Here is a 21,416-nt window from a genome sequence, read left to right on the forward strand (position 1 = left end):
ATCTATCCGTCTATCTATCTATCTATCTATCTATCTATCCATCCATCTATCCGTCTATCTATCTATCTATCTATCTATCTATCTATCTATCTATCTATCTATCTATCTATCTATCTATCTATCTATCTATCTATCTATCTATCTATCCATCCATCTATCCGTCTATCTATCCATCCATCTATCCGTCTATCTATCTATCTATCTATCTATCTATCTATCTATCTATCTATCTATCTATCTATCATCTATCTATCTATCTATCCATCTATCTATCCGTCTATCTATCTATCTATCTATCTATCTATCTATCTATCTATCTATCTATCTATCTATCTATCCATCTATCTATCCATCTATCTATCTATCTATCTATCTATCCATAATCTACCTAGTGTTTTTTTATTGTAATCCACAATCTCTCTCTCTCTCTCTCTCTCTCTCTCTCTCTATATATATATATATAACATTTTGGGCTCATATAGAAAACCACCAATGAATAAGGAAGCCAGGTCCCTGGATTACTGAGTAAATATCTGTGATAATTAATATATATATATATGATATACAGTTTTTTGGTGATAATTTGCTGAGGTTTAGGATCAACCAATCTCTCAATTGGTCAGGAATGTGTGGATTACAAAAGATTCCCATCACTCCCATCACCCTTGACTGAATAAATGGATGTATTCGAATGAAGGGAGTGGCAGTCTGACAGCAGATTGTGCTAGAACATTTGCTTTTTGGACTTCAAGTCTCATTATCCAGAATATGCAAAAGTTTTTCTCTAAGATCCTTATTAAATGGTTAATACTTAGTAAAGATAGAAATATTATAACAATAACAGAATGAGCCAATTTCTGTGCCTCTGATTATCCTGAGAGAGTTAAACTGTCATGTCTGTACATACTACATACTGACAGTGGGTCTATAGGGGTCATTTAGGATCTACACGGGGTGAGGATCTATAGGGGTTACATAGGATCTATAGAGGGAGAGAGGATCTAAACCTGGTTATATAGGATCTTTAGGGGTTATAAAGGGTGTATACAGGGGATAGAGGATCTGTAGGGGTTACATAGGATCTATAGAGGGAGAGAGGATCTAAACCTGGTTATATAGGATCTTAAGGGGTTATATAGGATGTATACAGGGGATAGAGGATCTGTAGGGGTTATATAGGATCTATAGAGGGAGAGAGGGTCTATACCGGGTTATATAGGATCTTTAGGGGTTATATAGGATGTATACAGGGGATAGAGGATCTGTAGGGATTATATAGGATCTATAGAGGGAGAGAGGGTCTATACCGGGTTATATAGGATCTTTAGGGGTTATATAGGATGTATACAGGGGAAAGAGGATCTGTAGGGGTTATATAGGATCTATAAAGGGAGAGAGGGTCTATACCGGGTTATAGATGATCTATACAAGGAGGTTGAGATCTATACGGGATGATAGAGGATGTGAGGACCCCTATACAGTTACCCTGTGCTTGGTTAATACCCCCAGGGCAGATTTGGGTTGTTTAACCATTTGTGCGCCGGGGGCTCTGATGTCTTACACCCCCCAGTATTAATGTGAAATTAGGTCAGCACGAAACTGAAGTAAAACGCTCCCAGTAACCCCAGCAGATCCCAGTAATGACACATTAACAGTGGATGGTTTGGGGGTGAATCACTGCACCCGCGGGGGGGAAACAAAGGGGTCAGAGATTCCAATGGGGCAACCCTCCCAAATACCGAGGGGTAATTAAAATGCAATTCATTGCCACGTGCTAAAGTTTAACCCATTCAGCTCCACAGTAACGGGCAAATACGTCGCAAACCTGTACTGAAAGAGTTAAAACAACTGCTGGGATGCTCGGTACCGGCATATAACATAGATGTCTGCAAGGATAGATACCCCAATAAGTGCAATGGGCAGGCCCAGAGCAGGGGAGCTGTGGGAATAGATACCCCAACGTGCCCCCTATATGCTGGGTGTATTGTGTTTAAAGGGACAGTGACTGTGAAGGTCTCTCTCTCTCCCCCTCTGTCTCTCTGTCTCTCCCTCTCTCTCTCTCTTCAGTTTCTTCTATCTCACTCTTTCTCTTTCCCCCCCTCTCTCCATCTGTCTCCCATCACACTCTCTATCTTTCTGTGTCTCTCTCTCTCTCTCTCTCATTCCCTCCCTCTCTCCCTCTCTCTCCTCTCTCTCTCTCTCTCTCTCTCTCTTCACTCTCTCTCCTCTCTCTCTCTCTCCCTCTCTCTCTCTCTCTCTCTCTCTCTCTCTCTCTCTCTCTCTCTCTCTCTCTCTCTCTCTCTCTCTCTCTCTCTCTCCTCTCTCTCTCTCTCTCTCTCTCTCTCTCTCCTTTCTCTCGCTCTCTCTCTCTCGCTCTCTCTCCCCCCCTGTCCATGTTCTGGCTGCTGAGCGCTGTCCTTCCAGGGGTCCTGATTCCAGGTCTGTTCTGCCTGCTCTGGGGCAATATGCTCTGGCTGGTCTGGTTGCCCCAACTGACTGTGACCCTGTGTTTACTGCCCCTGCTGCATCACAGTAAATATGCCCTCTGACATCACTGATACCCCTGTCATTAATAATCCCAACTGCCAACAAAAAATTCCAGATGTAAGAGTATTTCCGCAGATAATGAGTGGGGTTTGTGGAGTGTCTTTCAGCGCGTGGAGTGGGGGCAGTTTCCACGGGCTGCTGAATGTGCAATTAATAGCTTTATATATATATAGATGGTTGAGAAATCAGGGTGTGTGTGAGATGAGGGTGTGCCAGCTGTGTTACCCCTGGGGCAAATGTATTCACAAAGACACAGAGCTGCCCCTGCCATGCTGTTTGGCCCTTCCAGGGGCTCCTATTAAAGCTTCTGTCCCACCTACTCTGCTGCATGTGTCACAACTAAATGTATCATTAGGAACATTGTAAAATGTTGCACAGATTAGTATTTTGCGGGGACCTTTTAATTGTCATGTGACTCAACAGCAGACCCTGCTTGCCATGGAATCTGGGGCAGGTTTGTGATTAAATCTTATGAGAAGCTAAGGTGAGGTTTATCTCTGGGAGGGCACTTGATTTTTTTATCTCAGCAGAACAGCACCTTTTATCATAAGACACTAATAAATGCCTCCGCCTCCCAGTGTGAAACGTGATTACACGCATGTACCCGGGTGCAATCTACTGGTGAAATCAAAATAAGTTATGCGACAGCTGCTTGACAGTGACTACCATCCACATCATCCTTAGCAGTGTGTAAAATGTGCCCCCTTCCCTCAGTACAAAAAAAAAAACCACAAGAAGGAGAGGGGCAGAGGGCTGGGGATGCCACCCCGGAGGGGTGTGATTGTCTTTCTAATTAGCGGATACCCAAATGCCCCCTTATTTGGTGTTACTGGCAGTATAATTAGCGGATACCCAAATGCCCCCTTATTTGGTCCGATTAGCTAAGATACCAAAATGCCCCCTTATTTAGTGTTACTTTCAGTGTAATTAGCAGATACCCAAATGTCCCCCTTATTCGATGCGATTTGCTGGGTAATTAGCAGATACCCAAATGCCCCCTTTATTTGGTGTTACTGGCAGTATAATTAGTGGATACCCAAATGCCCCCTTTATTTGGTCCGATTAGCTGAGATACCCAAATGCCCCCTTATTTGGTGTGGTTTGTGGGGTAATTAGCAGTTGCTCACCCTGTGAAGATGCATAGATGCCGTAATACACAGGAAACGTTGTTCCTCCCCTGGGTGTTGAGTAAGAGGCTGAAGTCTCCTTGTGACCGTCTATGGGGCAGTTGCATTTTCTCCATATAAGGAGCCCCCACCTGGGGCAGGTAAGCATTGAGAGCGAGACACACGCCTGTCACGTTCTGCACAGACTGATGTCAATGAGACAGCAGCCAGGAATGTGACAGCAGAAAAAAATCACCTGCAGTAAAGCAGTCTCTGCACCCAGCAAGTGAACAGTTACCCCACCCAGGGCAGGTCCGGGGGTGCACCCAAAACTCCATAAAGTTGAGTTGGCAGTCTGCACTAACCTTTTATTCTAAAGCGACTCTTTCTAATGTGAAACAACGACTTGGGCGCATTTCTAGGAGCAGAGATTTCATCACAAACGGCACCAAATTTCATATCTGTACCCAGTGGGTGTAAAATATACCCCCACTAATACCCCTGCATCGTGGGAGGGTGTCATGTGTGGTGTGGGTTTGCATGGTATGTGTGTTATTCATTTATGTGTTATTTTTTTTATCGGCGGACAGGCTAGTTACATTAGTAACATTTGATATCAGTTTGTTTTATAAATATTTGTCATTTGGTGTTAAAATGATGATAATCAGGATAATATTTGCCATGGATGATAATAAACTGCTGAGTGTAAGAGGCGCCTGCATTCTGCGGATTAAAGGTTTTTGGGTGACAGGTGAGTGCGCATGCGCGGTGTTGGGTTGCAGAAGGTCGTCGGAGATTTTACTTTCCTTTTTTTTGCTGTTGAAGTTTTTACATTTGTTTTTAGAATTCCTGTGAAATGCGAGTTCTTGTGACTAGTAACACATACTGAGAGGATGAGCAGGTGATTAATTAATCAAAAAAGGAACTGAAAACGAAGGTTTGTTATCCGTTTTTGTTGTTTAGATATCTTGATTTAATTCACTTTTTTATGAAAAAAAAATTGAAATTTTAATTTGACCACATTGTAAGTATCCTAACTCCTCTGTGTTTCCAGAATATGCCTGTAAAGAGACCTTGTGGTGCAGGGGTCCGCGGCCTTTGGGCAAAGCATCCGAAGAAGCAAATCCACAAACCGAGACTGGTTTAGTTTTTAATTGCGTGCTGTCCCTTTAAATTAACTCCAGTTGACTGTTCAGTCAGTAGCTGTCATCTTAATATGAAGTTTGTTCACCCCGTGGATGTGTTCCCAGCTGTCTTCCGACCGTCTCACCACTGTTTGCTTACAATGTTACGGACGTTACACAGGAACCGCATACTTGTCATTTTTCTACTAAAATTAAGCTAGGATTAAGCCCGTTAGAATCTGGATTTGTTTTTAGGGACAGATTGTTTTTGCATAAACACCAAAGAATAACCCAAAAATGTCACCGGGACGCTGCGCAATAAAACGCCTGTGTGATTAATAAACGTAGGAACGATAATATTGTTTAGAACAAAAATCTCCCTGATAAGGAGAGAGGATTGAACTGCGATCCTGAAATACCAGAGCCGCTTACCACCCCCCCAGAGCCACTTACTACCCCCAGAGATGCTCACTGCCCCGACTTCCTGCCATATCTCAGATTTGAACGATTTCACTAATTATGAGACATCCAGGACGGTTTCTGATGTTATGTAATGCAGAGATAAGCTTGTATAATTGGCTTTAAGCTTTAAATATGGAATTCAGCTGGGTGAATATTGGTTATTCCCGTGTAGCTTTCGCTCTTAGAGCGGAAGAAAATGTCCTACTACAACCTTTATACAGCATTTCTGCGGCTCTAAGGGCCCGCATCCCAGGGGCAGACGGTCCTAAAGTCTGGGAAGAATTTTCGACTGGCTAGGATAGGAGGGAAAGCAGCAGGGCCACATAACGTGCATGTTGGCATGAATGTGTATGTGTAAGTGTTTGTGTGTGAGCATGAATGTGTAAGTGTATGTGTGTGTGAGCATGAATGTGTAATTGCATGTGTGTTAGCATGAAAGTGTAAGTGTATGTGTGTTAGCATGAATGTGTATGTGTAAGTGTTTGTGTGTGAGCATGACTGTATGTGTAAGTGTGTTAGCATGAATGTGTATGTGTGTTTGTGTGTGAGCATGAATGTGTATGTGTGTTAGCATGAATGTGTATGTGTATGTGTGTTAGTATGAATGTGTATGTGTGTTTGTGTGTGAGCATGTGAGCGTGTGTTTATTAGTCTCTGTGTTTAAGCCCAGCTCAGGTTTGTTGAGTTAAATTATACTTCTTTCAATTAACTTAAAATCCAGGACTGCAGAAAACTTCAGGGCTGATTTTGAGTCACGAGAGGCTGATGAGCTACATGGAAAGGGATCTCGACTGCCAACTCAACACAGCTGAAGTCAACTCAACTGACTCAAGGTTCCAATGAGCTGTTTGTCTGTTCACAGAAATTCAAGTAAACTCAGCGGTCAACAATAAAATGGTTCAACTCAACAAAATGGTGTTGACTGAACAAGACTCCTCAGAAGGAAGCAAGCTGACCCAGAAGGTCGTCAAACACCTTAGGATGGCGGAGTTGAGCTCCATCTTGACTCGCTTGAGAGACGTGAACGTTGACAAATGATGCGCCTGAAACACAAGACACAACACGAGTCGAGTTAACCAGCTAAATGGCGGCTCGACAGGCGACATTTGACGTCCAACGCGACAGCGACTCTTGTCTTGTGAGCGGCTCAGTTTGAGTTCCGTTGAGCGTTTTTTTTGTTCCTTTCGTCGAGTTCCTTGTAATGTGACGACTTAACACCAGAGAACTGTCTGTGGCCAGGGATGTGAAATATTGGCACGCATGACCTCTGAGCACACGCGGTGTCAGAAGGCAGCAGGCCGTACACAGCGCGCTGACCGAGGAGGGCCGAAAATCCCTGCTGGAAAATGTGTTTTCTAATGTAAGCGCTGGGTCGGGTACTTTTACGAAAACTGTCAGATTATTAGCAAATTCCACTTGCAGTAAAGCAATGTCTATTTTTTCATTATGTAACATGTCTATAGCATGCCTAAGCTTCACATGACACCCTATATATATATATCAAAATGAGCTGGCGCCATCATGTCTTAGTACACGCTGCCTGAATAACACAGAAAGTAGAGCGGATGCTGCGGAATATTGTGTATGCTCAGGGCAGTATATGTATGCCATAAATATTGTACGCCCTATACACCGTATATTCCTGTCAGGAGAGTAAATGTACGCTGTATATACTGTATACTCCTGTCAGGGCAGTGTATGTACGCCCTATACACCATATATTCCTGTCAGGACAGTAAATGTACACTGTATATACTGTATACTCCTGTCAGGGCAGTGTATGTACGCCGTATATACTCTATACTCCTGTCAGGGCAGTATATGCACGCGGTATATACCGTATACCTCTGTCAGGACAGTATATGTACGCCGCACATACTGTATACAGCTATCACATTTGCAGCCCAACACTGTGAGAACCAGAGGCGGGCCCCGCCCACTCAGGCCAGTACTCACGCGCATGCGCAGTCTCCGCGTTCAGTCAGCGCGCAAGGGCACTGCGCAGGAGCGATCCGGGCGCCTCAAACATGGCCGGACAGCTGCGGATATGATGCTGAGGGTCTTCGTGAGGAAGGAGTACACCGCGCAGCCATGGCGAGGCTGGCCGACTACTTCATAGTAGTGGGATATGACCACGAGAAGACAGGTACGTGCGGGGGCTGCGGGAGTGGGTTTTGTCAGTGCCCCTCACAGTGATGAGAGAGAGGGGATGCTGCAAGCCTGAGCACCCCTGCACCGCCTCACATGGCCTGCACCCCCTCTATCTCATGCACTGCTTGGAATCACCCGTGGGCGAAGTGTAGGGGGTTGCAGTGATTTTGTTGTGTAGCCCCTTTCCATGGCTGCCAGTGTTTAGTAAATTGGGATTGTCTCCTCCACCCCTCATGTCACATCCTGAGTGACGCAGGGGGGATGTCCCTTCCGCACACAGCAACAGCAAGCCCTGGGATAAGGGGCAAAATGCATCTAAATGTGAATTGCAAGCATGTGGGGCATACCTGTTCAGTATAGGGGGCCTTCTTGCCCCTTTTCAAAAGGCAGAGAGGTGGCTTGTTGCCCCATGTCCAAAGGGGAGCTAATGGGGAGAAGCGTAGATTTTTAGATCCCAGGTTTGTGACAGAAAAATCCTATTTACTGTGAAAGAGGCAAAGAGATGGCCCTGAGAGTGTGCAGAAGGTGCTGACTGGTACCCGGTATGTCGACAGGATCGATGCACAGATGCAGTCACGTGATTCAAAGTGACCTGGTTGCTGTGGTAACAAGTGTGCTTCATCTGAATTGTCCATGGTTGTTATGGTAACAAGACCGGTTCGTATACATAGCAGTAGTCCAGCCTGGGCAGAGAACTGGCACTGCTCACCGGGAGGCTGGCTGCTCTCTGCCATTCGAGCTCCAGTTTAACACTGTCCTCATATATTGTTGCAAACAAAGCACAACAAATAAAAGTTGAGATTTTGTTACTTAGCGATGTTTTGCATTTTGTGTCAGATGTGAAAGTGGTTAGGATATCAGCACCGTGGAGTATTCAGGATCTTCTTTTATAGGTCAGAAGGTTGGCACAACATCGCAGCTTGCCCCTGCTCATATGAGTAGATCCTGAAACCTTGCTTTCTTGGGGTCCTGGTGGAACAACGCTGGCGCTCTAACGTACAGGCCGTATTCTTTGCACATTGGTTTATTGGTGTCCTGTCCCCCGCGGAGGTGTCAGCCTGTCACTGATCCACCTGCGCTGGGTGATGGCGAATGTGTCGATCTGCACTGCGTTTAGTTTCTATTCACAAAAGGGAGAGTTGACTGCAGGGTTGTTTCAGCCCCTTGACTTCACTATAAGTCATAGATTCAGGATCCCTCTCAAGTGAGCGTCTGCTGTAGCGAAACCTCGGCCGGCTCTTTGAAAATACTTAAACCAGTGAGATTTATCCGCCTTCTAAATAATTTTTTATACATGGCCGACACGGCCCTCTATAGTGAATAGGAGAATTAAAATAAGAACTGCCCTGAAAACTCTCCATTTAGAGCTGCTGATAAAAGGTCGAACCAACGAATTATGTTTTATTTTGTCTCCTTGTGTACTTGATTAAAGCATTTAACTCCCAAGTGACGTCGGTGCCGGCAGCCTGTAGCCCTTGTGCTGGGGCTCGTGTAATGCTGACCCCGGAGGAGCTGGTCATGGACCAAGCGTGTGGCGGTTCCTAGGCACCGTTATGTCATAGAGATAACTGTGTCCTGAGGCATAGAAGATTGCATGTGGAGTGTGAATAATCCAGTTTCTATTTTACTTTCTGTGAGATGTCAAGCGTTTGCTGCCTTCGTTTCCGAATCCTTTACTGCTGATGGGCCTGCGTAGCAGTAAATGTAGGTAATGGCGACTCCTGAGGCTGATTTATAGTGAGCTTTGGGAATTACTCGCTTCTTAACTATTAATATTTTCTGTTAGGCTTTGAAATTCTGCAAAAGGTCTTTTCCGGCCTGATAGCTGCTATCGAGATATAGGCCATGCAGAAGCCATATGCAAGTAGCGTCTCCCATCAGTATTCAGATAGCTGTGCACGTTTGTGTGGCCTGTTGGCTCTGTGTTTTCACCAAGCCCATTTGCAGCTCTCTGGCACTGAACTGGTTAAGTATCGGCATCATTGCAATGCAGGCCGTTCCCGGTGATTGTGTCTTTGCCGTCGCTCGTGGGCCGTGGACGGTTGTCGTAACCATTGGGATATCGTGCATACTGCGGCGGGTCCTTCTCAGGCCGTTCGCTGAGCGTTCTCACGTGTCGGGAGCACACCTACACGTTCAGCGTGGGAAAATGCCAGATTATGCCGTACTTTTTGCCGTGGCTGTGAATGCCTTGCAGAAGATTTGCGGCTTGGCTGTGACACAGCGAAAGGCATAAAACATATAATTTGAACAGCAACACCCATTCTTCAAATCAAATGAGAAAAGCTCAGCAGGGAGATGATAGAAACTGGCACTAATGTTTATTAAAACTCCGGATTTAGAAGAACATTTGTTTCCGCATAAATGGTACGCTTTCTGCACATTATCAATGCGTCCTCGGCGTGGGTAGCGAAAGCCGTGTCTGGAACCCTACCGGCACACACCTACACCACAGAGCGAGTGGCCGTTTGGTCTTGGTTACTGAGCTCACAATCCAATGAAGAAATGTTTTGTGAAGACCCTGGGTGTCGCTTGGCTTTCACGGCTCTCACACGGTGTTGCCCCTCGGCACGCTCTGGTCGTGTGTATAAAAAGTACAACCTCTGGATGGAGAGAGCGTTTATTGCCCCTGTCCCCAGACCAATTCTGGTTATAATCGCTTAATCTTCCTTTCCCGATGTCTCAGAGGATGCAGCGCTGCTGTAAACAATAAACAGAAATCCCCCAAAGTCAGGAAATCTCTATAAATCTGGTTCTTTTTCCATTTAGAAGAAGTCACAGAGAAAACACCTGATGGGGATTTTTTTGAGTCAGCCGCAGCGAATGCACAGGGATTGTTATCAATTAAATGGAAAGGATCCCCGTAGTATATTCTGCACAATTACCTCTTCATAAAACGCCGACTATCTCCTTCCACGGGCAGTTTTAACGTCCCTAAAAGACAGCAATCAAATCATCAGGGCAGGTGTTTAATTCTCTAGCAGTTGCCAGGGGGATGAGTCTCGTTGTCATGGCTCAAACTGTAGCTTCTCTCCTAATTTTGCTGTAAAACGTGTGTTTTAGTAAGTATTGCGAGTACCCCCCAGGTCTCTGGGTGCTGCCGACAGCGTGAGTTGTTATAAAAAGATGGCGGCAAGTTATTTGTAAGTGGGAATGGGGCCGTCCGGACGGTGTCTGTCTTTTGGGTAATCACTAAAGGAAATGGGCTTCTTGTACATCTCGGCCTGGTTGTTGTATAATGACTGTTTGAGAGATCGCTTTGTATTCCTGGGGGATCTTTGCAGTTGATATTCATTAATAAAATCCGAAATTTCCCATGTGTTCTGCTTAGCTTCATGGGATGCAGATGGGATTCTAGCAAGTGCACAGATGTTTGCGGATATCAAAAAGGACATGGGAAAGAATTTACACCGGGTGCAGGAGCTCGCTGTCGGGCCAGCTGCTTGTTGTTTTAAAGCGCCAGTCCGGGTTCCGCGCCGGCTGTCAGACTGAGATCTGTAGCGTTGGCGCCATGGTGAGCGGCATCACTTTGGGTAATTTTGTTGACAGCTGACTTAATTCGGCGTATGATCGGGGTTTAAAGGGACAGCCATGCTTTTCCTTGACTTCCTTGCAAAACATAAAGGCAGCGGTATAAGCCGAGTTTTTATACATTTATTAACGAGCATCGCAGGATCATTAAAATATTTGAAAGCCAGTTATTTATGTTCTCCAAATAAAATGGCTGAGAAAGGGGGCAGTCCTGCAAAAAGTGCATTCGTATCCTTTTGGAATCGGACTACACAAAGAAGCTCTCTGATAACCCGGTTTGTACGGGTCCGTATACACGTGGGCTTTAGGGTCCGGTGCCGCTGACATTTCTACCACAATAAACAATAAAACAGAAACACATTAACATATTCAGTAGCTGCGCCCACTGGATTCTGAGAGGGATTGTAGTACAGGGTGGATATACAGTCGTATACATTACGCTCGCCGCTGGTTGTATTGCCAGTTTAGGGTTATAGTTCGCTTGCTGTAGGTTGTATCGCTAGCTAGGAGCTATTGCCCACTTACTGTAGGTTATATCACAAGCTGGGAGCCACCTTTCACTTGCTGGGGTTTATGTCGCCAGCTTGGGGTTATTGCCTGCTATCTGGGAGCTATCACTCACTTGCTTGGGTTATATCTCCAGCTCGTGGGTTATCACTCACTTGCTTGGGTTATATCTCTCAGCTCGTGGGTTATCGCTCGCTTGCTTGGGTTATATCTCTCAGCTCGTGGGTTATCGCTCGCTTGCTTGGGTTATATCTCCAGCTCGTGGGTTATCGCTCGCTTGCTTGGGTTATATCTCCAGCTCGTGGGTTATCGCTCGCTTGCTTGGGTTATATCTCCAGCTCGTGGGTTATGGCTCGCTTGCTTGGGTTATATCTCCAGCTCGTGGGTTATTGCTCGCTTGCTTGGGTTATATCTCCCAGCTTGTGGGTTATGGCTCAGTTGCTTGAGTTATATCTCCAGCTCGTGGGTTGCTTGGGTTATATCTCCAGCTCGTGGGTTATCGCTCACTTGCTTGGGTTATATCCCCCAGCTCGTGGGTTATCGCTCGCTTGCTTGGGTTATATCTCCAGCTCGTGGGTTATGGCTCAGTTGCTTGGGTTATATCTCCCAGCTCGTGGGTTATGGCTCGCTTGCTTGGGTTATATCTCCAGCTCGTGGGTTATGGCTCACTTGCTTGGGTTATATCTCCAGCTCGTGGGTTATGGCTCACTTGCTTGGGTTATATCTCCAGCTCGTGGGTTATCGCTCGCTTGCTTGGGTTATATCTCCAGCTCGTGGGTTATCGCTCACTTGCTTGGGTTATATCTCCAGCTCGTGGGTTATCGCTCGCTTGCTTGGGTTATATCTCCAGCTCGTGGGTTATGGCTCACTTGCTTGGGTTATATCTCCAGCTCGTGGGTTATCGCTCGCTTGCTTGGGTTATATCTCCAGCTCGTGGGTTATCGCTCGCTTGCTTGGGTTATATCTCCAGCTTGTGGGTTATCGCTCGCTTGCTTGGGTTATATCTCCAGCTCGTGGGTTGCATGGGTTATATCTTTAGCTGGGATCTATCGCTCACTTGATTGAGGTTATATCTCTAGCTCGTGAGGTTGTCGCTCGCTTGCTTGGGTTATATCACTAGCTCTGGGTTATCGCTCGCTGTTATATCGCTGGCTGTTGGTTAGCACTCACCGTAAGTGACACTCACATTTTGCCGCTTGTGTCTGTGTGCAGATTTGCGGTGTCTTTGTCGTGATTCAGTGGATACGTATTGAGTTTTTCACAATAGCAGTCATGTTTCCCCGGCGCAAACGCATCGATTTCAAAGGATTTCCTGGAAGAGAAGGAAAACATTTCCGGAACAACCCAAAAATACTTTCTCTGTTTCAGTGGTCTTTTGTCTTGTAGACAAATTCCCTCTTTATCTTTCACATATAATTAACAATAATGAGTGATTATGCAGAATGTTAGTATTTTATGTAAATGTATTTTTATGGTCGCTTTTCAATATTTGGAATAAAAATTGAAGCCAAACATTTTTGTGCTCAAAATGCTAAAAAAAATTCTACCGCAGCAGCGCATCGTGTTTACTCGCTGAGTTCTGTCATTATTTTGGTGCGTTTCTCTTATTTTTCTTTGCTGTTTTAAGCGTCGCCACATTGTTTCTACTCACGTTAGACGTGAAGCGTTTTCAGACCCCGTTACACAAGCGGCTGGTTCCTGTGCCGGCTGTAAACGGGATCGCTACACACTCTGTAAGAGGACTCCTCAGTCGTTGCTAATTGTTGATCCCGGGAGAGCTGGGGGCCGTGATTCGATATCCCTGTCTGGAGAGCTCATGTACCTGGCCGCAGTTTGGGTCTCTGGAGGAAATTCAGAGGGAATTTAAGGAATTTAAGAAACCTGATGACATCATAAATGTAGCGGGTTTTTAACAGTTGTCTAGGAAGGAGTCGGGGGAAGCGCTGTATCGAGTCTTTTCACACATCTATGTGGGAGCGTGCAATTAAATTCTTAAATTAAACCCAATGCATATTTATAATCTTGCAACAACTATCAAAAAAATTCTAAACCAACTTGTATGGCTTACTGTAGTACAAATGTTTTAGACAAACGCTTAGAGAATATTTTTTCCTCTCAAAGATACCGTGTATATATATATATATATTTTATATTTCTAAGCCATGTCCAGGTAATAGAAATGGAAACATACGCAGTTTGCAGGAAGATAGTAGACAACTTATTTGGGGATTGTATTTTGTTTCTAGGGAAACCAGATCCCTTTGAAACTTTGGGGGTAGCCTTGGGATTGCTGGCACCAACTCATCGATATTTGGCGCTCTGCGTCATGCGTGACTTTCGTGTTATAAAATAGACATGTTATTTTCTCATGTAAATCTACATGATTCCTTCCACTGTCATCCAATCATCACACCATCCTCTGGTGCCATGATCACGAGACATTTAACCCCCTAGTAGCCCCTCCATGTGTCCCAGATTTGCAGTTCACAATAACTGAGACGCAATACAAATGGAATAAAATGTAACGAGTAGTAATTGTATCTGTACAGGGACTGGCCACAGAGTATCGGATCATTTTCCTGATGATATTTTGCCAGGGCAGGCTGAAGCCGACAAATAACAGAAACCTGTCTTCACAAATACATAGAGCTTCTGTTATTTTCATACGTGTTAAAAATAACCATTATCATTTAATGAAATGTGACTCTTCCCGCTGTACGTATCACCGGTAGGACACTGACCAGATATTTTAGGGACGTTCCCCTGTAAAGTCACGCGAGTAAAATGCTGGTTTGTTAAATAGCAGAGCGGCCGGATCACTGAGAGCTGGGTCTATAATTAACTGTACAATCATTTCATTGTTCCCTGTGGGGTCCTTATACATGTAAATCTCAGTATGACAAATATCCATCTGTGTGAACGTCGTTTCTTGGACTTTTCGTTCTTATTTGTTATGCTGCTTCGCGCCGGAGTCTTCTTATAACGCTAGGAGCCAAAGTCAGTCCTGTATAACCCGGCACTTGTGATTACGTATCGGCTACTATTGGGGTGAAGGCTTTAATGGACAGTAAATGGGGTAGGAAGCCAGACACTGAATGCAAGTTATACCTAATTGAGTTGGAATGAGTCCTAATGCCCAGCGGCGACCGGTCAATAAAACGTCTCAACAGAGTGACCGTAATATTATAGTCACTATAATAAGTGGCACCATCTTACTTTTAAGGATAAATAACCCTTCATTGGCGTTGTCTGGGCCTTTTCACTTTCTTGCTTTTTTCCCCATAAATATATGTATTTTCCTGCCATGACAAAGTGTTCATTGCCCCCCGGCCCCCCAGACATTTGGTAGTTGTGCATCTCGTGCCGTGGGTATTTGTAGCCTCTTATAAAGTTTCTCGTTTAGTAAAGCTGTATTTTTAGTAGATTATTGCCAAGAAGTGCTTTCTGCCCCTGGCAGAGCATGAGAGTAATATACACGGCGAGGTCCTCTGGCTCCTCTTCCGAGTGACCGGTTGACTCTTCTTCCTGTATTGCGCCATGCTTTTCCCTCGAGACCACAACCTTGGCTGAACTCCCAAACCCGTTTCCGCTGGTCATGTGCTGGGTCTCTCCGGGGACCCTCTCGCACCCGTTTGTTTTTTTGTTTTTTTCCACATTACATTTTTTCCATCCTTGTTTTAATTCCCTTTTCCTCTTTGACCCAACAACATGCTGGACGCACCACACAGGAAAACAGCATTTAAAGCAACCCCCCGGTGTAGATTTGAACGCATTGGGTGGTGTGACAGTGAGAAATGTACCTTATGGGCCATAGAATGGTCTGTCTTTTTCTGGACATACAGCGTGAGGACACATTAAGGAGAAACATAACCTCTACCTGGCGAAATGCAGGAATCTATTCCACCGTTTACTTTTAAAACATTGAATTTCTTTTCCATTTAAACCCTAATTGAAGTTGTCTCATGCCCCGTGCTGGTGCCGGTTTGTGTGTAATTATAGGACTCTGTTCGATATCACTTTGGCTGTAGATGTTCTCCCCCCATAACTTGGATCAAACACCGATTATGGTTTGAGTATTTACAGCAGAAAATGTGGGCAACTGGAGGGGCCGAATGGGGCCGATCCGTCGGCAGATTGTGTTTCTATGAGTCTGCCGCACCAGGTGACCTTGAAGCATTAGTGCCGTGCTTTGGTGAAACAGGCATACGGATCCCTAAAACCCTAAAAAACAGTTGTTGTAATTAAGTAGGTTGTGTCTTTCTCCAGTTGCAGTGGTCAGTGTGCTCCTTACTGCGCTCACTCCTGCGAAGCCAGACCTTTCACTCTCATCTCATTTCAGGCTGCATGCTCTTATAACCACTGACTACCCCTTATACATGTAAAATGTGACGTTCTTCACCTTGATCCCTAGTGCCCCTGGTCGACGTTCTCAGATTTCGGTTGTTAAAGGTAACTGAAGTGTGCGGCTCTTATTCTGCATCGCGAGCCGTTTCCATGCTAGATACAGGATTGTTTGCTGTGTGTATACACAACGCGTTTTCAGAATGGAATAACGCGTGTCTGTGACACGGACCATTAAGCCCCCACGTGTTTGTTATGACATCTGTATAAAAAGATTAACTAAACATCGTTGTTTTTATATCACAAAGGAAATGTCTCGCAGGTGCCTATCGGAACATGTCCATCCATCTCATCTCTCTGTCTGCATAATTACACTCGCCACAATCCCTATACGATCATATCGTGGGCCGATGTTATCTTACGAACGTGATGGGCTGCACTTCCCCCCCATCAAATTATAAAAACATATAAACCCCCAGAGGCCTTACGCTGAAACACTGAATGTGAATCCCAATAAAATGAGTTTTATAAAATGTTATGTACAGACTGCAGCTTTTATTGATGAGTCCCGCATATTTTCGCCAGTACATGAAAGGACGTATTTTCCAGAGCGCCGGTGTCTGTCTGGATACCAGTGTGACATGAAGAGGTGACAGACAATTTGGTAAACTGAACACTCACAAAAAGGGAGACTGTTTGGGCGGCTGATCCAAAAATATAAATGGACCATGATGTGGAATGTAAATAATGACGTGAATGCCAATTAATTAAAAAGGACAGAAAAATGAAGTATATGTGTTCACAAAAACGCATAAAAAACTTTCATTTAGAACCAGAAGAATAACGTTAGAATAAGCTCATTCATGCCTCCTGTACGCCAATCAGGGATCGGCTCGTGTCTCCTGTACGCCAATCAGGGATCGGCTCGTGTCTCCTGTACGCCAATCAGGGATCGGCTCGTGTCTCCTGTACGCCAATCAGGGATCGGCTTGTGTCTCCTGTACGTCAATCAGGGATCGGCTTGTGCCTCCTGTACGTCAATCAGGGATCGGCTCGTGCCTCCTGTACGCCAATCAGGGATCGGCTCGTGCCTCCTGTACGCCAATCAGGGATCGGCTCGTGCCTCCTGTACGCCAATCAGGGATCGGCTCGTGCCTCCTGTACGCCAATCAGGGATCGGCTCGTGCCTCCTGTACGCCAATCAGGGATCGGCTCGTGCCTCCTGTACGCCAATCAGGGATCGGCTCGTGCCTCCTGTACGCCAATCAGGGATCGGCTCGTGCCTCCTGTCCTGTTATTAGTTAGTAAGGATGATCCCAATATTCCTTCCTTACCTTGTGATTGGCAGTTGATCTCACACCCGGTGTGTGTGATATTATATAATATACTATATATTATGGGTATATTATGGGTATTTTCTTAGTTATGGCCTCCAATGACTCGTTCGGTCAGGTGGGTTACTTGTGGCAAAGGCTTGTTACACAGAAATGATCACAAGCATTAGTATTCTCAGTCAGTGGATTCTCTAATAAAATTCCCACACCGGGCTGTTATTCCTCTGGGTCTGGGCTTTTGTTCCGCTGACAAACAGCAACCAGATGTCCCAACGTCCTGTCGGGATTTGTATGTAAAAGCGAACGGGAGCAGAGCCTTTGGGGTTCCAGCCCCAGTTCCTATATGAAGGACGGTGGGATTCTCTAAAGGATTTGCACATCGTAACGTATAGGCCGCACACGGCCCCATAGCATGAACGTGTAGCCTGAACGCTGCTGAATTCAGTCGTGTGATTGGAGATTGAGATTCCTGGCTCTCTGCGCTTTGATGTTGGAGACTCTTTTTCCCTCCTGAAATATGTTACATTGCTGCCAAGGCATGCCAATATATGGAAAGCGTTTAATGTCCCAGACAGCGTCGCTAAACAAGAATGCGTATTAACACACTTTATTGTGCATTCTTTACAATGTTTACAAAATATATAAAAAATACCTTAGGGAGAAGCTGCAGCTCCCCACCTTCCACGCAACGTAACTGAGCCAGTACATGACGGGTCAAGAGATATGTTTGTCTTAACGCATCTCCTGCTTGATAAAATAGCTGGGGCAACGTGACCAAAGGGCCAAATACATATGGGCGATTCTGCAGAACCCCCCCATCCGTTTGCAGGAGTGACACCGTGTACTAAAGTGTATGTGACGTTAGAGTGTCACTTTAAAGCTTGTGCTTGGCCTGATATATAATATAATATAATATAATTATATATAATAATATACTGATAACAAGCATTCATCTGACTTTTATCCAGCTCTGGCTTCGTTGTCGGTTTCCATAAATATTCCTATCGCTGTCTGTAAAATATGCGACAAGGTTAATACTTTGGTGATTTGAAGCGAATCACCTGGGTAAAGTGTTACGCGTGGCTGAGTATATCCGGGCCGCTCAGATTAAACACGAAATGCTTAGCGGCCCGTTATGTATCGTGGCAGACTTGGCCGTTTAGTATAATTATTGTGGAAAGTAGGTCTGCGCTGCTCCGCGTTATTCCTGTGAAATCTTCGATGTCGTTATTAAGACGACTGCTCCTTTATAAAGATTCTTATTCTCGTTATACTGTTTTAACCGTTTATAACTGTTCGTGATGCCCGCATCTGCATTTGGTTTTAGTGTTTTGCTGGAGGCAATTTCTGCATGAAAAATATCGTCGCTTGTAGTTGTTTTTTTTTCCTTTAAAACGCGACATCTGCCAAGGTTAAAAAAGAGTCCTTGGCTTTCATTTTTCTTTTGGTTTGTGGAAACTGGAAAAAACCTCTCTGGTCTCCGATGAGCTCGTATAAAAGTGACAAGCGGCGCGGTGGAGCACACTGCTGGTATGCGAGGCATGTGCTTTCCTTTAATAAGGGCACACTGACATGACTTACTGACCTTCTCATAACAGACACTTCCTATGTCTGCTCCCCCGGCAGTGAGGAACATGGGGGGCAGATGATTTCCATGCGGGTTCTGCTCACATTGCGGCACTTTATATGTTTTATAGATTAAGCGATGAGCTCTACGAAGTCTATCGCTTTACTGTAGCGACCAATATTCATACAGAACTTTCCCTCTTCTCCCCCTTTCCACCCATGTATTATAATATACGTTCCCGTGGGGCGATAGAGACCCCCACTAATCAGAGATCAAGACGTGCCTTTATTTATGTTTAAGTATAAAAGGAGATTCCCGTGCCGCTTGGTAACCGTTATAAGCTTCATTTTAAGCCTTTTCTGTTTGCTTTTTAATGTTGCGTTTTTCCTGATACTAAGTAGACTTTTGCTGCTGTTTATTTTAATTCACAGAAGGTTTCTATACAGGGTGTGTAGCCGTTTCATTGTATTTTTTGCTTCCATGTTATCCCTTAAGTAAGGTGGCTGCCACATCTCAGGCTCCCCTGGCCAACGCTCTAAGCCGACAATGCATTTAGTGTGATCCCTTACAGAAATATAATACAAATATTGCCGCATTATAGCGAAGTCAGTGCTTCGGTCTCGGCCACCGGCGACTGGTGGAAAGCGATTGTCTGTATGGATTAGAATTGGAAAACACTTCGGTGATTGCCACAACCCCTCCACACGTTACCCTGTGCGATGTGTTTATTAAATCGCCCCTGGCTGTGGCAGCGGGCTGCCTGCCTCTTCATGCGAGTGTTATGTTTGATAACTGTAATAGTGTTTTCTGTCTGTCACTGTAAGGAATGTGTCGCCTGCAGGTAAGCAGGAACCAGAACTGAAACAAAGCGTGACGGCGGTCTGAGTGAAGTTCTCTTACCGGGTGTCCCGCCGCGGACTTTCCACAATCGGTTCTTTTTAAGGCCGACGAAGCAATTAATAAGAATTCACGGCTCTGCGCCCGCCTCTGCCGGCTAATCCTTGGCCGAGTCCTGCCCTCTGCCTGCATTTTGTTCGGGTCAGGTTAAGGTTCGCAGAGCGCTCCGTCTGCTAATCCCAGCACCTGATTCTCGGCTATTTCTGACCGCATCACGAGTTGTCGGCCAAATCAGGGGCCGGATTACATGTCCACGCCGTGACCGAGTACTCTGACAGCTGCGTGGGTGACATTAAATTATTAGTCTTCATGATATAGCGCCATATCTGATATTAATATCGATGCGGACGTCCTCTCCGTCTCTTAATACTCTGCATCCACAGAACGGAAACCCCAAGAGACGTCTCTGACTCTCTGGGATCTTCATCGGAATCAGTAAACGCTGTCCTCAAGGACCTTGTGAGTTGGCGGCTAATTAACAGATTTACAAGTCGTTGCGATTGAGGGTCACACACTTGACAGCTATTTTTGGCTGCTTTGCGTTCAGTCGGTGTCCTGCGAGCCGCAGAAAAGCTTAGGTTTCAGACCCGCGACCGGAGAAGGCGCATTCGAGTTTATTAACCGGACTCGAGTCTCTTTAAGCCCCTGCCTGCCCGTCGGTGAACGCGTTTCACGTGGAGCTTTCAGATGTGTGTATTGAATGAAAGTCGAATGCCCTTCCAGAGCTCGTCCTTTGCGACAAACTATTGTTCAGTGTTAATGTTGCCAGACGCGCGTTTCAGGGCTAAATAAACCTGTGTGATCCTTAAACGAAACAAGAACATTATTTCTGGCTTTATGTAAAGCAGACTCCCGACGTGTCTGAGATCTGTTAAGCGTTAGGGCCGGCCGCAAAAATGGCTGCTAGGAAGCCCCAGCTCTTTGAAATGTGACCGGTGGACGACTCGCTGCTTCCATGCGCCGTTTCGGCTGAAGTAAGAGAAGAATGGGAATGTTATGTGGTTTGGCTTGGTCTGACTGTACATTTTGTCTTCCATTAAGTTGTTTACATTCGTGTTGTTGGCGGTGAGCGTCGCTGACCCTCTCAGCCCCGTTTCCGCTCCTCTGACCTCCGCCGGCTCTGAATCTCCCATGGAGCTTTGGTGAGATCATCAGTGACTCCCGGGGAATGGATCGTATGGAAAGAGCCCTGTATACGAGCACGTGGAGACGCATGCATGTCCCTCTACGCGGCGATCTGTGCGTCGGGGGCACTTTGGGCATCTGCTTTTTCTCTCTCTCTCTTCCGTACATGTGAATTAAGCCACGTATTCAATGATCTGCGTGCTGTATGTGTTGTGTGTTCGTTGTATGTGTTGTATGTTCAGCGTGTTACCCCGCACATGTCATGGCCATCAGTTCTGTAACAAACTTTTTTAGTTAAAGTACATGGAAGTGGAGTTTTGAGATCTGGCTCAGCGTGATCTTATATAGTTCTAGTTTAAATGATATTTCATTCGTCTCGGTTTCACATCTTTTGTGTTCAAACAGTTCTCAGTAATCAGCCAGGGAAAGCTGGACGTCCTATACTGAATGTCATTAAAAAATTACAGCGTACGTCTTTATTGCAAAAATGAAATAAAATAAATAAAAAAAATGTATATGTATTTGCTGCAATGGCAACAAACTCATTCAGCCCATCGGTGTTCTTTCGTGTCATGTGGCAAAGTTTTCAGTGCTATTTCTGGCCGCCTGGCTGCCGTACGTACCTACGATCCAACGGTAAAGGATTGAAGCGTTGTATTTGAGGCTCTCTCCTTTATATAAAGAGGAGGGAACGGCGCTGTTCCCATCAAATCTTTGCTTTCTG

General features: G+C 45.3%; 1 protein-coding gene across 1 annotated transcript in view; it reads left to right on the top strand.

Moving 5' to 3' along the window:
- Positions 1 to 7,252: 7,252 nt before the first annotated feature.
- Positions 7,253 to 21,416, top strand: part of SBF2 (SET binding factor 2) — a 93,207-nt gene continuing 79,043 nt past the window's right edge. The window contains exon 1 of the mRNA XM_053449021.1: positions 7,253 to 7,385. Coding sequence (XP_053304996.1) covers positions 7,331 to 7,385 — 55 coding nt within the window. The 5' untranslated portion in view covers positions 7,253 to 7,330. The remainder of the gene's footprint in view (positions 7,386 to 21,416) is intronic.

Source organism: Spea bombifrons, chromosome 10 (assembly GCF_027358695.1).
Source record: "Spea bombifrons isolate aSpeBom1 chromosome 10, aSpeBom1.2.pri, whole genome shotgun sequence".
NCBI lineage: Eukaryota > Metazoa > Chordata > Amphibia > Anura > Pelobatidae > Spea > Spea bombifrons.